Consider the following 16,385-nt stretch of genomic DNA (forward strand, 5'->3'; position numbering starts at 1 on the left):
ACATTAAGCCATGTTGCTGTTAGTTTTTGTTTCACAAGGCAAGGATTTCTGAATGTACAGTTTTGTATCTTGTATAAAATTTTTCATTTTTATACCATACTGATAGAAAGAATATACACATAAATACATTAAGATTATATTTCAAAATCTAATCCAATGTTTCAAAATGTACAGACAGGAAAAGTAAGAGTACTTTCTGTAGGCACTGTACCCTCCACTCAAGATTATTTCTGGCCAAAACGTACCATATCCCTGGGCCACCACATCTGACTGGACATCACCATCATAGTTCTTGCAGGCCCACACGAACCCACCACTGGACTTCAGTCCTTGAGCCACCATGTCATCAATCAGCCGGTGCTCATACCAGATGCCTTTGGCATCAAAGTCTTTCTGAAAAGATTAGATCTGGTAAGTATTTTGTGCTGCAGGCAAGCAAACACTGTAGTCTTCTCTGAAGATCAGAGCTGGTTAGCATTTTGTACTGTAAATCAGGAAGCAAATGCCAATTAACTGTACTGAAAGAGGAAACTTATCTAATATTAACTGTCTCAAAATCAGCTAAGTAATGATGAAAAATACTGTACCCTAAATGTTTGCTTTGACCAGTGACCCTAGACTCTTCTACCACTTACTTTCCCACAATTTTAGGCATGCACTATGACTGGGGATGATTATTTACCAATAATACAAACGTATCCCACATTCTGTTGATTTAAACGGCAAAATGCTTGAACAAAAACATATGGCATAATAATAACACAAAAACAATACCAGAAAGTAGTCTTCTGTCAAGGTGCTGCTCCAGACAGGGAGGAACCTGCGAGTCAAGCAGCAAACCAATCACACACAGTGCACACTAGTGCTGTTCCATCAATGACGTAACTGACTTAATGTTTACTTTCGATGGCACCAGTACAGTCGTCCCATGAAATGATGGCAGAGTCTCAGATTGCTTCAGTCACTGTACTGTCATGCTTACAATGAAAACTTAGTGAATATAATGTAAAAATTCTGTGCCTTCATCATGTTATATGAAATAAAATATATTTTATATCATGCTAAGAATCATGCAAAATGAATAACATGGGGCACTGGGCAATGATATATCAGAAGTTAACACTTACGGTAGATACGTATCCAGATTTAAATGAATGTGTAACTATTATATACTCCACACGCAGTGTGCAGTATAACTCTGTGTTCCCGATGTATTTCCTTCCCAGGATTTCAAATACAAAATGATGCTCTAGTTTTGAAGACTAGTTAAGGAAAATTCTATGTTATGGTGATGATATGCCACAACAATGAAATTATTTGTAGTAATGATACCCTACCTACAGTAGCAACAAGACCATTCTGCCTTTTATTCCTTGTTTTTCCCTTGCTTATAATAATTATAATTATCTACTATAACTCCAGCTGCTGTCCTGCTTAACTGAAAATAACGTATTTGCTAGTTTTGAACTCAGTCATTTGTTTTTGAGCCTCAGCATTTTATTACTCTTGCCAGTCATTTATGCTCTGAGGATACTAGGCTATGACAAGGTGGCATTCTCCAACAAGGTTGCTTATTCTAAGGAGCTCCGACTCTTGGCAAATTTTCAAGGTTCTCTCTTTATATTTCATTCACTGACAGTCCTCCTAATTTTGGCAGTGTTCTGAGGTCTTTTCATCATTTATAGACATTAAAGGACACATTGCAATATGCAATATAATCTTTAAAAAAAGACTATCAATATGCACAGTACCCCTCTTAATCTTGGCAGTGTTTTGCAGTCTTTCGGCAGTATTTGGACATCTACACACATATGGGAATATCCAGTGTAATGCTACACACACACACACACACACACACACACACACACACACACACACACACACGAGCAGCCGGAGAGAGAGGTCGTCCCAGGCATCGCTCCTAACCTTGAGTAGTTTCAGGAATTTTGTCTGTCCTGTCTCCTAGGGTCTTTCTTTAAATTTAAAATAATGAAAGTTGGTAGACTACCAAAAATGTAAAGATTTGTTGGCAATAGTATACATGAATGTTTGTGGCTTATTCGGTAACAGCTGTTTAGGTACTTTACCGGTACGTTAAAGATGGCCGAAAATGTAAACAATGAGGGAATGGAATTTCAAGGATTTGATGCTAATACTAATGTCATGGACCTGGTGAAAACATTAATTATGAGGATTAGTGAACTCGAAAAAAAAGTAGAGAATCTAGTGATAAAGGATGTGTCAGGAAATACGGAAACCACCATACAGAGTCTAATCCAGTCCAACGAAACAGCCAATGAAGAGATTAAGAATTTGAAGAGGGAGAATGTTGAACTGAGGAGGAAACTTGAAGAGAGTACTAATAAAACGGAGAAGGTGAGTAATGTACTAGAAGAACACAAGGCAAAGTGGGCACACGTAGAAGAAGAACAGAAAGAAGTGGTCAGCTTAAGAGAGATCATCCAGGAAGAAAGGGAAATGAACAAGAAAGAAATGGAAGAAAATGTAGTGAAAATACTGAAGAAAAAAGAGAAAATAGTGAGAGAAACTGTAGAAAGGAACAGATGTGTGGTAGTATTTGGAAACAGGGAAGAGGAAGAAAAGGTTAGGTTCACAAGACTCGAGAAAGACACGAACATGGTGAGAGGAATATTAGGCAAGATTGACCCCGAAGGAGACAAGTGGGTAAAAGAAATTGAGGAAGTAAGGAGGATAGGGCCTTATAAGAAGGGGAAACAAGACCAATGAGAGTCAAGTTTACATCAGAAAGTGTAATAAATGAGATACTTAAAGTGACCTGGAAATTAAGCAAAGAGGCGGGGATGGAAAATATTATAATAAGAAAAGATCTGAATGAAGAAGAAAGAGAAGTTTTAAAATCATTAAAGGAAGAAGTAAAGGAAAAAAATGATAAGAGGACAGAGGAAGAACGTAATACTTTTTTTTGGAGAGTATTGGATATGAAAGTAAGGAAATGGTATTTAAGGAAATAGAAGTGAAGGAAACTAGGGGGATGGTTGTGAAAGATCAGAAGTTGAAGAAGTGGTACGGACAGAGAGTAGGAGAGAAGAGGGTATTAATAATGTCAAAAATAATTTGAAGGTGATATATACTAATGTTGATGGTTTCATATCGACAAGGATCGAAATTAATGATTTCTTGAGAGAACATGAACCTGATGTCATGTGCCTTGTAGAGACCAAATTAAGAGAAGATATTGATGTTCATTTGGGAGATGGTAAATACAAACTGTGGAGAAAAGACAGGAAAGAAAAAAAGGGAGGAGGAGTGATGATAGCAGTGAAGAACAACATAAATGTAGATACTGTGGAAATGGGAGAAGGCAGGGCTGAAGTGATATATATGAAATTAGAAACTGGAGAGAATGTTAAGAGAGATATGGCGGTAGTGTATGTTCCCCCAAAGACGAGAGCATGGAAGGATGACGAATACCATGAGATGTTGTCAGATATGGCTAGCTACTTGCAAAAAATAATTGAGAAAAGCAATAATATAATTTTGGTGGGTGACTTTAATTGTAAAGAGGTGAACTGGGAGGAATGGTACTCGGGAGGCGGCGAGGATTCGTGGGGTACTATGTTATTAAATATAATAATGAATAATGTGATGACGCAGTGGGTCAAAGAAGAGACACGGTTTCGAGGTGAGGACACACCAGCAAGGTTAGATTTATTGTTCACCAAAGAACCCGATGTAACAGAATCATTGGAATATCTCTGTCCTTTGGGAAAAAGTGATCACGTGGTCATTGAGTTCCAGATGTTAATAGGAAACGTCGAGCCAAGAGACGAGCTTCATAGACAGGGAAGATACAACTTTGGCAAAACAAATTTTACAGGATTGAGAAACTTTTTTGAAAATGCGGATTGGAGAAAATTCAGAGAAACAAGAGAGATACAGAGGAAGTGGGATATCTTTCTAGACCTCTATAATTTGGGAGTGGAAAAATTTGTACCAAGAGTAAGAGGGAAAGAAAACAGGAAAAAGGAGTGGTTTAACAGAAGGTGTATGATAGCCAAAAAAGAGAGAGATAAGGCGTGGAACAATTGGAGAAAGAGAGGTAACGACAGAACAAAGGAAGAATATAAAAGAACAAGAAACGAATACACAAGAATACGTAGGGAAGAAGAAAGGAATTTTGAAAAAGGTATAATTGACAAATGCAAGGATGAACCCAAACTGTTTTATAGATTTGTTAATGGCAAACTGAAACAAAAGGAAGGAATCACCAAGCTGAAAGTAGATGGAGAGGTCTTTAAGGATGCGGCAATGCAAGCAGAAATAATGAACAAACGTTTCCAGTCAGTTTTCACTAAAGAAAAGGAGCTTGTGGAAGGGGAGGGAGTGATTAGAAATGTTCCGGTGATGAAAGATATAAAAGTGGAGGTGCAGGAAGTGTATAAATTACTGGAAACTCAAGTTGTAAGGAAAGCCCCAGGACCTGATGGAATTTCTAATTGGGTACTGAAGGAATGCAGAGAACAACTGGCGGATAAAATTCACAGCTTAATTGTATGCTCACTGGAAGAGGGGAAAGTGCCAAAAGAATGGAAGAGGGCAAATGTGGTACCAATTTACAAGGGAGGAAACAGGGAAGAACCCCTGAATTATAGACCAGTGTCTCTAACCATCATGGTCGCAAAATTGTGTGAGAGAATCCTGAAAGACAGATGGATAAAATATCTGGAAGAGATGAATATTTTGGCTGAATGTCAGTTTGGATTCAGAAGTGGAAGGTCATGTGTTTCAAACTTGTTGAGCTTTTACTCAAGAGCGATTGATGTGGTACAGGAGAGAGATGGTTGGGTGGATTGTGTGTACTTAGACTTAGAGAAGGCCTTTGACAAGGTACCTCATAAGAGACTAATGTGGAAACTAGAATATATAGGAGGACTAAAGGGGAAACTTCTGGAATGGATGAGAGACTTTTTGAGAGACAGACAAATGAGGACAGTAATAAAGGAAAAGATGTCTGGATGGAGGGAAGTAACAAGTGGAGTCCCTCAAGGCTCAGTGTTGGCGCCAGTAATGTTCCTGATTTACGTAAATGATATGGTAGATGGATTGATCAGTTATGCGAGTCTGTTTGCTGATGATGTAAAGATCTTGAGGAAGATAGAGGTTGAGGAGGATTGTAAAATACTGCAGGAGGATTTGGATAGGATACACAATTGGAGCCGGACGTGGGAAATGAAATTTAATGTAAAGAAATGTAAAATATTGGAAATGGGTAAAAGTACCAGGAGACCATCACTGAATTATTTTTTGGGTAATGAATTAATCACAAAAAGGAGAGAAGAGAAAGATTTGGGAGTGCTGGTCCAAGATAGTTTGTCACCAGAAAAGCACATTAACAAGATAGTTGGAGAGACTTATAAGCTCTTGACTAACATAAGAGTAGCATTTCATTATATGGATGAGGAAATGATGAAAAAATTGATAGTGGCCATGATCCGCCCCAGGTTAGAATATGCAGCGGTAGTGTGGTCCCCACACAAAAAGAAAGATATAAACAAGATTGAGAGAATACAAAGAACAGCAACCAAGATGGTCCCCAGTCTGACAGACCTGTCATACAGAGAGAGGCTGGAAAAACTGGATTTGCCTTCGTTAGAGGAAAGGAGAAAGAGGGGAGACATGATTGCGGTGTTCAGGACCATGGTGGGAGTAGATAAAATTGACAAAGAAGATCTGTTTGTATGGGATAAGAGAGCAACAAGAGGACATGGAATGAAATTGAAAAAGTCAAGCTGCTTGAAGGATATCAAGAAATATAGCTTTCCTTACAGAAGTATAGACTTATGGAATAGCCTGGACAAAGAGATCGTCCAGTCTAAAAACTTAAACGAGTTTAAAGTTAAATTCGACTTATTGAGAAACAGCGACGGAAACCCACGAGCATAGTACATTCCGTGTATATCACAATTAGGTATATTCTTAAATATTTGAAACGACTTAGACAAAGAGGTGGTGCATGAGAAAAACATTCATGTGTGCAAAGGTAGACTTGATAAATGTGGATATGGAGACAGGACAACACGAGCATTGCTCAATTCCTGTATACTACAAATAGGTAAATACAAATAGGTAAATACACACACACACACACACACACACACACACACACACACACACACACACACACACACAAATGCATAAGCAACAAACATCCACAAATATCCTACCTATATTGTACTGTATCCCTCCTAATTTTGACAGTGTTCTCCAGTCTTTCAGCTGTATTTAGGCATCAAAACACACATGGGAATATCCAATGTTATGCTAGTCACTAAGAAAGCAACGTATAAACTACAAATGTCAATAAAAAATCAATGAGGACAACAGTGAGGCACAGAACGAACTTTTTTTACTGTAGGCTGGCCAGCTGCTGAAGCCAGAACTTTTATGCCCAGTTACGGACAAATAAATCCGGATACGGCTATAACAGAGCGAAGGCCTAATGAACAGAGCATGACCAGATTCAGACCGTCCGGATAATTGAGGGATTACTGTGCTGTACTTTAAAAGCACATAAAGTCTTGCCCAGCTGGCCATTTGTCATAAAATGAAACATTCATTCTCAAAATATATAACAGCTTGGTTGTCAACCAACTACAAGCCAGACAACCTACAGAGTTGATACACAGTAGTAATACACCTGCTTTATTCACTGAGACTGAACTTAACACAGCAGTAGTAAAGGACTGTCCCTCACATATATACATGATTAAAACCATATTCCACAAAACAAAGCACAAGTGGATAAGTACAGTGTAACCACATAAACAGGTAGAAAAATGAAATGTACTGTACTGGCTCACATTACACACACTGTTTTTCTAGATTTTAGAACATTTTCCACCTTGGAAAAGCTAAGTACTAAAGGTTTTGTGGTTTGAACACTGATACCGAGTCACAATCTCTTGCCACGCTATGTACAGGGAAACCCCGATTTATGATGCCACTATATGCAATACCCTGGATTAGTGATGGGGGTAGAAGTACCACTCTACCCCGCCTATTGGAGACCTACCCCTGGTTCTCCGATGGGCACTGTACCCCATCGCCACCTCGTCAAGATGACCAAGACCGGACATGGACTTAACATGAAGTGATTAGGTGTTTGATATTTTCAGACCTATTTTTTTGATTTTCAAATTTTATTTGTTGGTTTTAGGGAGTTATTAACAGGTGTCAGGCTTAGGTTAACTTCTTTTACAGCTGTTAAGCCATTTAAACTGGCCTTAAACTTTTTTTCTTCTCATTTGGGTGGGTTTAGGACTTGCTTGGGGAGGAAACCCATGGCTAAAAAATGCATCCCTATACTTTACATGTTTAATTGTCCCTGATTTATGATACCCCGCCTGGCGATGGGTTTTTACTTAACCAATTGCATCGTTAAACCAGGGTTTGCCTGTGTATCCATTTTGAAGTTACTCTTGAAGCTGGGCATCATTTACACATGTACATACATACAACTGCCTATACATGCACACCATCAGAAGACATTCACACTCTTTGGTTTATCATCTTTCCTTCAGTTATGAGAGGAAAGTTGCAAACCTTGTGCAGTACAGCATAGTGCAGTAATGTGAAGCACAGGCAAGCTCTACATGTAACACTTTTAGGTCAACTAATGGACTGTTTCACTGTGGAAGCTGACCTTAACCCCTTAAGTCCTAATCGCATCAATTGATGCGATTTGAGTTTTATGCCAAAATGCCTAATTGCATCAATTGAACGCGGACTATAAAAAAATGCGGAGCGCTTGCTCCACCCCGATTATGATGTACATGGCTTCAGGCCAATGAGAACTTGCCTCTGATGTTGCGTGAGGGGGGGGATTGGACCAACCCGGGCGGTGGGGGGGCACCCCCCTCTCGGCCGCCTCCATGCCACCCTCTACTCCACTCCCTCATGCCCTCCTTGTCCCCCATCACTCTCCCACCCCTCCACACAACTGCATCTCTCCTCCCACAGCAACCTGCGACCCTTCCCACCCTCTCTTGCCCCTCCTCCCTCCCTGCTAGCCTCATCCCCCCCCCCCAAACCCCACCCCATCTCTCCCTCCTTGTCCCTCACTACCCTTCCAACCCCCCCCCCCCCCCCGAGTGTCAGGCCTGATGAACATACTTGTTTCATGTTATTTCTATTTCTTCCCAAATTTTTACACCTCACTCCATTCATTTCTTACTTCATACCTACCAGTTTCTGTACGTAAGTAGTTGGAGAAAGCTGTACGTTGTACTACATACGAAGCATCTTACTATTTTTTTCATTCTCACTACCTGCCCAGATTAGCACCTCTGAGTTGTGTTCGTCTGTATTTTTTTCATTCTCACTACCTGCCCAGATTAGCACCTCTGAGTTGTGTTCGTCTGTGTTAGTTTTCGAAAGACTATGAGGCCTTGCAAGGCCGCTCCCCGCACCTGTTTCATCTCCCCACACATACAAATACACCTGTTTTATGGCTGGTGTGATAAATTCCAATGAAATGGAGAGTTTCCACAAGAGAATTTGGTTGCTGCCAAAACTTTATTGATCAGTGTAATGATAATGTGATAATTATAATGATGTGATGTGTAACGAGAAGTTGGGAGAGTAAAAAGAGAAATCGGAAACAAATTATTGCATTTTTTTCCCCTTTTTTATGCATGCATTTATAGCATTATTCAACTTTATTTTGATGTCCTTGATGGTTATAAATATTTATAAGAGTCTGTGTTAGTTTTGGAATGACTCTGAGGCATTGTAGGGCTACTCCCCACACCTGTTTTATCTTCCCACACCTACATACACACTTGTTTTTATGGTTGGTATGACAAATCTCATTGAAATGGAGGGTTTTCACAAGAGAATTTGGTTGTTGCCAAAATTTTTCACCCCAAGCACCACCAAGGCCTTGTAGGCCTACTCCCCACACTAGTTATCTCCCCACACCTACATACACACCTGTTTTCATGGTTGATGTTACAGAACACACTGAAGTACTTTCTATTCATGAGAAAAGCTGGTTATTTCCAACCCCCATACCTATACGCCTTCTCCTCACACCTACATACACTTGTTTTCATGGTTGGTGTGACAAAACAATTTGAAATGACCTGTTGCAATAAGAAAAATAAATAGTTATCAAAATTTTCATGTTTTCGATTGTTTTTGAGAGGTAACTATCATAAACTTTTTTTTTACTTTGACCCGCAATTGTGCGGTAACCATTAGGCGTTGTCAGGTATGTAAATTCTTCCTCTTTAGCCAGAACACAGTCAATTTGCCCTTGGTGAATGTCGCCAAAACACCCCCGAACTGCGGTTGTGGAAGGTACCCTGCCTGAAACAATTGCGGTCTTAATGGGTTAAAGTTGCCAAATGTCGTTCATCCCATCATCTCTCTAGTTACTGTCCCAATATAGTCCCCATCTACTGGCTTCTTATTACATGCAATAGATCATATCTTTATTTAGACTAAAGTGAGAAGACTGACTGTAAATATTACAACTAAATAAAGAATGTAAGAAATAATGGAGGCGATTTGTTTGTGGCCACCCCGAATGGGATTGAGGTGTCTGGCAATAGATAGATGGACAGAAGATATAATGGCTATGGAAAGATGCGCAGCTACAGGGGGGAGGGGTATGCCTCCCCCCTACAAATCACTGACACCCCCCAGCTGCCTCCCCCCCTCCCACCCCACCCTTAGCCCACAACTTAATGATCTCTTAACGCATCAACATGGATGAATTTGTAAAAGTTTTGGTTAATCACAATAATAGCAGAACAATGACATACAGAAGTAAATAATAAATATATCTGCTTTATTTTCTGTACAATGTTGACTACTTAACCAACATTTACATATTTATCTGAAGTATTCCATGTTCAGTGCAGTTTATTTTCAATTTGTGCAATTTAATGGTCCTCATGAGTACTGGAAACTTGGACACTGAATAACTGTTATATTGTGGTCATTTGGTGAGCAGTATATGTGACAGGACAGCAATGATGGTTCGAACAGTGCATTTCCTGAGAAACGTATGGGACCTAGGGCCATGAGGTCTTGCGTGAAAGTGCAAGAGTTTGTTTGCTTCGACCGCACAGAACCTCCAAGCTACAAATGTCACACTTTTCAATGCAGGTTATATTTTATGTTTTTTTTTGCATCTCCTATGTTATAATTTGAGTGTACATCATAAACTCTATCTCCATGAATATGTCACGCAGTGAATTATGCATTATTATGGTGAATCTGTGTAGCATGTAGAGGATATTGCTATCAAAAACAAATGTTAAACTCTCTCTCATGTGAAATTTGAGGGTGCTCCCAAGGTGCATGGAAAGTTGATGACAGGGAGGGCTGGAGCTCCTGTTTCATCAGTCCTAGGGACTAATTTCTGACCATCCTCCTTTGCTGCACTTTTTCAGTGTTTCAGTAACACAGAGATTGGGCCAGCATACCCTCCAATACAGTATAAGTTTCTCTACCTATCAACACAAAACTACGTGCACATTACACACTACACTTCCTATTAAAAATTCAACCAAAATAGCATCTCATAATCAAGCCTCAGAGTCCCAGGGGAGGGGGGCCAGAAATGCCCCCATCATCTGCCCCTCTCCCAGCGACAACCCAGAGAGATGCCTGGAACCACTGTCTGACCCACCTATTCATCATTTCTGCAACATTGACAGCCTTTCCTCTTTCTCTCTGTTGAGCACCACCTCTCCTCTAAATCTCACATTCTCTTCCTAACTGAGACTCAGCTGTCTGAGGCAACTGATAACAAACCCTTCTCTGTATCCTCCTACTTTCTCTAAAGTCATTTTAAAGCCAACGGTGGCTGTTGTGTACATGTATGCAACGACTTATCTTGCTCGTGTGTTCCTGAACTCTATTCTTCTGAATTCTCAACTCTCTGGCTTCAGCTTTTCTGTCATTCTCTGACTAAATATATCTGTGCAGTTTACTTATCCCCTAATTCTACCGACTACGAACATTTTTTCTGACTATCATACTTCTACGATGGACCACTTCCTATCCATTTCTCCTCTCTCTGAAATCTCCATTCTTGGAGATTTCTATGTTCACCACCACCTTTGGCTCTCCTCTCCTTTCACTGATCCACCAGCGAGCAAGCCTACATCTTTTTCTATCTTTAATGAACTAGAGCAGGTTGTACATCACCCTTCCCTGTATCCCTGACTGCCTTGGAAAGAGTTCTAACATACTTGACCTCTTCCTTACAACTAATCCTTCTGGTTACACTGTTAATCCTTCCTCTCTGTTGGGCTCCTCTAACCACAACCTTATCCTGTTCTATCGCTCCAGTATGGCCTGTAGACCCTCCAAAGAAACCTCGGTTGTGGTATTTTGGAGCTGCTGATTGGGAGGCCCTCAAGCAGTGCTACTTTGATTTTCTCTGGAATTATTAGTGCTTCCATGGCCAAAAGCCATCTACGTGCGCCATGTGCATTACGGAGGTTATTCTCTAGGGCATGGAAGCATACATTCCTTCTCATATACTCTGACTAATGCAAAGAAGCCTTGGTTCAATCAATCACGCTTGTTCCAATGCTGTCCACAACAAGGAGATCAACAAATGTTACCAGAGCCAACCCACCCTTGGATCTCATCTTTTTTATGTTTCTGCTTAGAATCGTGCTAAATCGGTTCTTCGCTCTGCTAAAAATATTTTCATTCATACTGAATTCTCTAAACTCTCCAAATCAAATTCTTCCCACTCCTTCTAGCACCTTACCAAAGACTTTTCCAACAACTTTACCTCATCCTCCTTCCCTCCTTTTTTTTCCACACTGATGACTCTACTGTATAGTTCATTCTTGAACTGATAAAGCAGATATCTTCTCTCAGACTTTTTCCTCCAATTTCACCTTAGATGATACCGGTGCTGTTCCTCCATCACTTTCCCCCTCTGACTTCCTCAATGCTGACATTAAAATTTCTTCAACAGATGTATTTTCTGCCATCACTGGCCTTAATACTAACAAGGCATATGGGCCTGACGGGGTCCCTCCTGTTGTTCTCAAGAACTGTGCTTCTGTGCTTGCACCCTGCCTATGGTCCTTCCAATTTATCCAGATCATTTGGGCGTTGTCTCTCACGGGAGTTCCCCTTCGAGCGACACTGCCAAATCTGTACCAAAACACACACCTCTGTCTCATGTCAGCTATTTACTACTTCTAAATGAAATTCATTTACAGTATATATATATAATTCTCTATTAAGGCTATATAGTATAAAAAAAAAATGCCTATTGTTTTTAGTAATAACAATGACTTTTTATAAATATCTCAACACTTGGCAACGCTGCTTTGCAGCACTGTCACACTTGTGGGTGAGTCAGTGAGGGTAGGTCAGGTGTCAATCCAAAGGTCACTTTCTCTGACCGCCATTAAAATATAAGCTCCTACCCCTACTATACTCGCCCTCGTCTGCTCCACAGTCGAGAAAAAGAACTTATTTACAGCGTAAATAAGTATTTTTTAGAAGAGAAGGCAAACAGGGGACCTATAATTGATCCCTCAAAAGCTATTGCTTGAACAGCAAAGGCCACCAACGAGAGTGAAGTAACAGTCAGACGAATTTGCTCTTCCTTCAATCAAGCCTGCAGTACACAAAAGTCACCAGAACAAACTATAATAATTCATAAAACCGTAAAGACTTTTTATAGAAATATCACCATAAACTGTAGATTTTATATGCAGAGAGAGAGAGAGAGAGAGAGAGACAGACAGACAGACAGACAGACAGACAAAGTCAGGAGGCTTTTCCTCAAATTCTATTAATTCATAAAACTGTATAGACTTTTTATAGAAATAAATCTCCATAAAATGTTAATTTTACATGCAGAGACAGAGAGAGCAAGAGAGAGAGAGCTGGGAGTGAGGGTTAACCCTTGTCTCTAATCCGATAATTGGCCCAGTAGAAACTGTGGCAACGTCGCACTTAAGGGAAGTCTCGTGAGGGACAATGCCTAAACGATCTGGATAAATTGGAAGGACCATAGGTAAACTCTCTCACTTTTTTCTATCAACTTGTACCTTTCTTTGTTACTAGAAGTTTGCTCTCATTCGGCCTGTCCCAAAGAAGGGTGACCATTCCCAATCCTCTAACTATCTCTCAATTGCTGTAACATCCTGTATCTCAAACGTTTTTTAGTCTATTCTTAAAAAAAATAAAAAATAAAAAAATAAAGCATCTTTCATATCACAAACTTCTTTCTAAGCGTTGGTATGGGTTCCGTCACGGACACTCCACTGACAATCTTCTCACCTACCTTTCAGACTCCTGGTCATCCTTCATTCGGGACACTGGCAAAAGCTTTTTCATTGTATTTGACATCTCAAAGGCTTTCGATCGAGTCTGGCATAATTCTTTAAATTCCAAACTGCCCTCTTACGGTTTTTATCTTTCTATCTGTGTCTTCATCTCTAGCTTCCTTTCTGGTTGTCCTATAGCTGCTGTTGTAGATGGCCACTGTTCTTCTCCTAGATCTATCAACAGTGGTGTTCCTCAGGACTCTGTCCTATCACCAACTCTCTTCCTGTCACTCATCAATGACCTTAGCTGTACAGTTGCTCAGAAAAAAAAATGTTCCCTTACCAAGCCGGGCCACTGACATCTTGTTTTGGTAACAGTGGATAGTACGAGAATGCACAATCACATATCTCTTTGGTGTTAATTAGGTTTATCAGTTAACTACGTCTGTAAAGAACGTTGAACACACATTTTACCCAAGATATATCACTCCACAATGAGTATCAGGTAATATTTCTCTTTGCCCAGCAAAATTATAAACTTTTCTCCATATTGTTGTCATCTTACTCCTCTATGGGAACCTCCTGCCACCACACCCTGTGTCTGATATTAAAGTAAGTAAAGTCTGTAATTTGTAGTCGTAATATATAGCAGAAATGTTTTTCATGAACAGTTAATTTACTCCACTATAGGATTCTTCTTTTTCAAAGACAGTTAATTTACTCCATTGCAGCATTCTTGTTTCCTGTCCTTAAACCTTATGGTCGAGGAACAGCCCCTTATGATTTGTTTTTCAGGAGTTGCACCCAAGGAAAGCTTTGGATCAGTCTTGGGGTTCACAAGGACAACTGAAGGGGGTGGGAGGGCAGAGTATGGGAGGAGACGGTGTGGCTTGTATAATCACGGAATTAAAGTTAGTGTGTTCAGTCACAATGCAGCTATAAAATACAGCAACACACGTCATGTTCCCAATTCACATAAAGGTAGTATCTTTAACAAGAGCATGGTAATCAGAAAATGACATAGCCTTGCAGCTCTTGGCATCATGACATAGCACAATCCCAAGAGCGTTAAATAAACTGCAAACACACACACACACGTATTCCAGTTAAAATACTGTCTTCGTTTTGTGGCGATAGTAATGAATACCTTCATTCATTAATATATTCATCTACATCAGGCTTTGATTATTTCTGTATTTATTATTATTATCCACTCTCTATGTTCAACAATGCGAGTGTAAGTGGCCGGGGAATGGCTGGCAGAAGGAGAGATGTGAGATGCAAGGAGGAAATCAGTAGGATGTAAGTTGTGGAAACAATGAAGAAAGTTGAGGGAAAGTCCCAGGAATGGGCCAGAGCACTTAGTGGTCCTGCCAACTGGTGGGATGAGTTTTGCGGGTGCGAGGGTGTTATTCTACCCAAAGCCAGCTAAAACCGAGTGTTGTTATGTTGAACATCAAGCTGACACCAACAAAACTAAGGTTTCTACAATATTCATGGCCTTATAAAAATGGGTATTTGGAAAAAAATAGTACTTAAATGTTCTAGTGATTTCTAGGGATGTATTAACCCCTAAAACGCGGGGCGTCGCGTTTGCGACGCTCGCCGAAAAGGACATAACGGCGGAGCGTTGCGTTTGCGATTCAAGTTAATTTTGAATAAATGCGGGCAAGGATGTTCCAGCTGGTATTGTCTATCAGTACCACCACCCTTTAGGTACAATTAGCATACTTTACCTTTGTACTACTGACCTCCGTTGTTGCCAAGTATCGTGTTTTTCCCCCCCTCCCCCCCCCCACCACAGCCAGGCCAGCCTGGCTGTGATACATGGCAGCGCTCTGACTGCTCAGAACTGTAAATCTGCGCTCTCCTCTCACAAGCAGTTTATGCTAATAGGAAACGCTTGATTCCCCAGTTGTCACACTAGCTTTTTTTTGCATGGTTTGCCCCTGTTTAGCGTCAGTTTACTGCAGGCTTTCAAAATGACATTATGGCGAGTTCTAGCTTTTCTGAGTCAGTGCGAGCGGCCGACAGGAACGAGAATAAAGTGACGGGCGTAAGGCAGAATAAAAAGCACGCTGCGGTGATCTTTTGGGAAGTAATATGATTGAAAATAATGTAGTATACGTGTTTTTAGCTGTGAAAATGGAAATGTTTGTTGAGTGACGGGAAGACCGCAGCCGTGCTGCATGTCGGCCGTACGCTTCGTTGATTTTAGCCTTATTTTCAGTGCTTATTGTGCAAATATGGATTCCAAACTACCCGTACATTGTAGTATAAAGTTTACTGTGACAGAATGAGGATGTGGTAGAGGGGAAACCGGGTTGCTGGAGGTGTGAAAGTGAAGATTTTGTTACCCAACTTTGCAAGTCTCCACAAGTCCTTGGGTAGTCCACGAAGGCTCAGCACCTGTCTCTGGAGAAAGCTGAATGTAAGTACTATCTGCCAAACCAAGTATAATGTTCTAGGGTTAATCTCTGATTTTTGGCTAATATTTTCCTACAGGTACTCAGACCGCAATCGAACGCCGCCATCCGGGGGGGGTCGGCTGTCCATTGGCTGCGCATTAGGGGTTAATGAGGGTTTATGTGGAAATATTGCCTTCATGCATGTATAAACAGTAAATAATTCACATATGGGAACAGGATTTCCATTTCTTAAAAACAATGATGAAAGATGTGGATAAATTTGCCATGTGACATTTCCATTCGGTACTCGGCTCTGCCACATGTATGACTGTAAACAAACACGAGACTGGCGAGGTGCGTCGGTGATGGGATGACATGGTTGCACGACATTGACAATAAGAACATTTAGCAAACAGACAAACTTTGTTTGCGCTGTATCTGACAGCAAATCAAATTAAACTTTCAATGCAGACCAGCACCCATTCATGAAACAAGTGAAAGGATGGGCCACACTTCCATCAAAGATGGACGCCAAACATCGTAGGCTGTGGGAGACGCAATGTAGGTGTTGAGTTGTGAGCAACCAGGAAAACATGTACATTGCTGTGGCAGTGAGTTTTAAAATATGGCAAAAATTTGTGCATGAAGGCATTCTCCATATATTTACCATGTAATACTC

General features: G+C 40.5%; 1 protein-coding gene across 2 annotated transcripts in view; it reads right to left on the bottom strand.

Moving 5' to 3' along the window:
• LOC145405088 (isocitrate dehydrogenase [NADP], mitochondrial-like) overlaps positions 1–16,385 on the bottom strand; it is a 110,772-nt gene that overhangs the window by 26,016 nt on the left and 68,371 nt on the right. For both annotated transcript variants that reach the window (XM_080276602.1, XM_080276601.1), the window contains exon 7: positions 246–393. In XM_080276602.1, coding sequence (XP_080132728.1) covers positions 246–393 — 148 coding nt within the window. The remainder of the gene's footprint in view (positions 1–245; positions 394–16,385) is intronic.

This window comes from Coenobita brevimanus, chromosome 65 (genome assembly GCF_032717465.1).
Source record: "Coenobita brevimanus isolate Jiangsu-jjx chromosome 65, ASM3271746v2, whole genome shotgun sequence".
NCBI classification, from domain to species: Eukaryota; Metazoa; Arthropoda; class Malacostraca; order Decapoda; family Coenobitidae; genus Coenobita; species Coenobita brevimanus.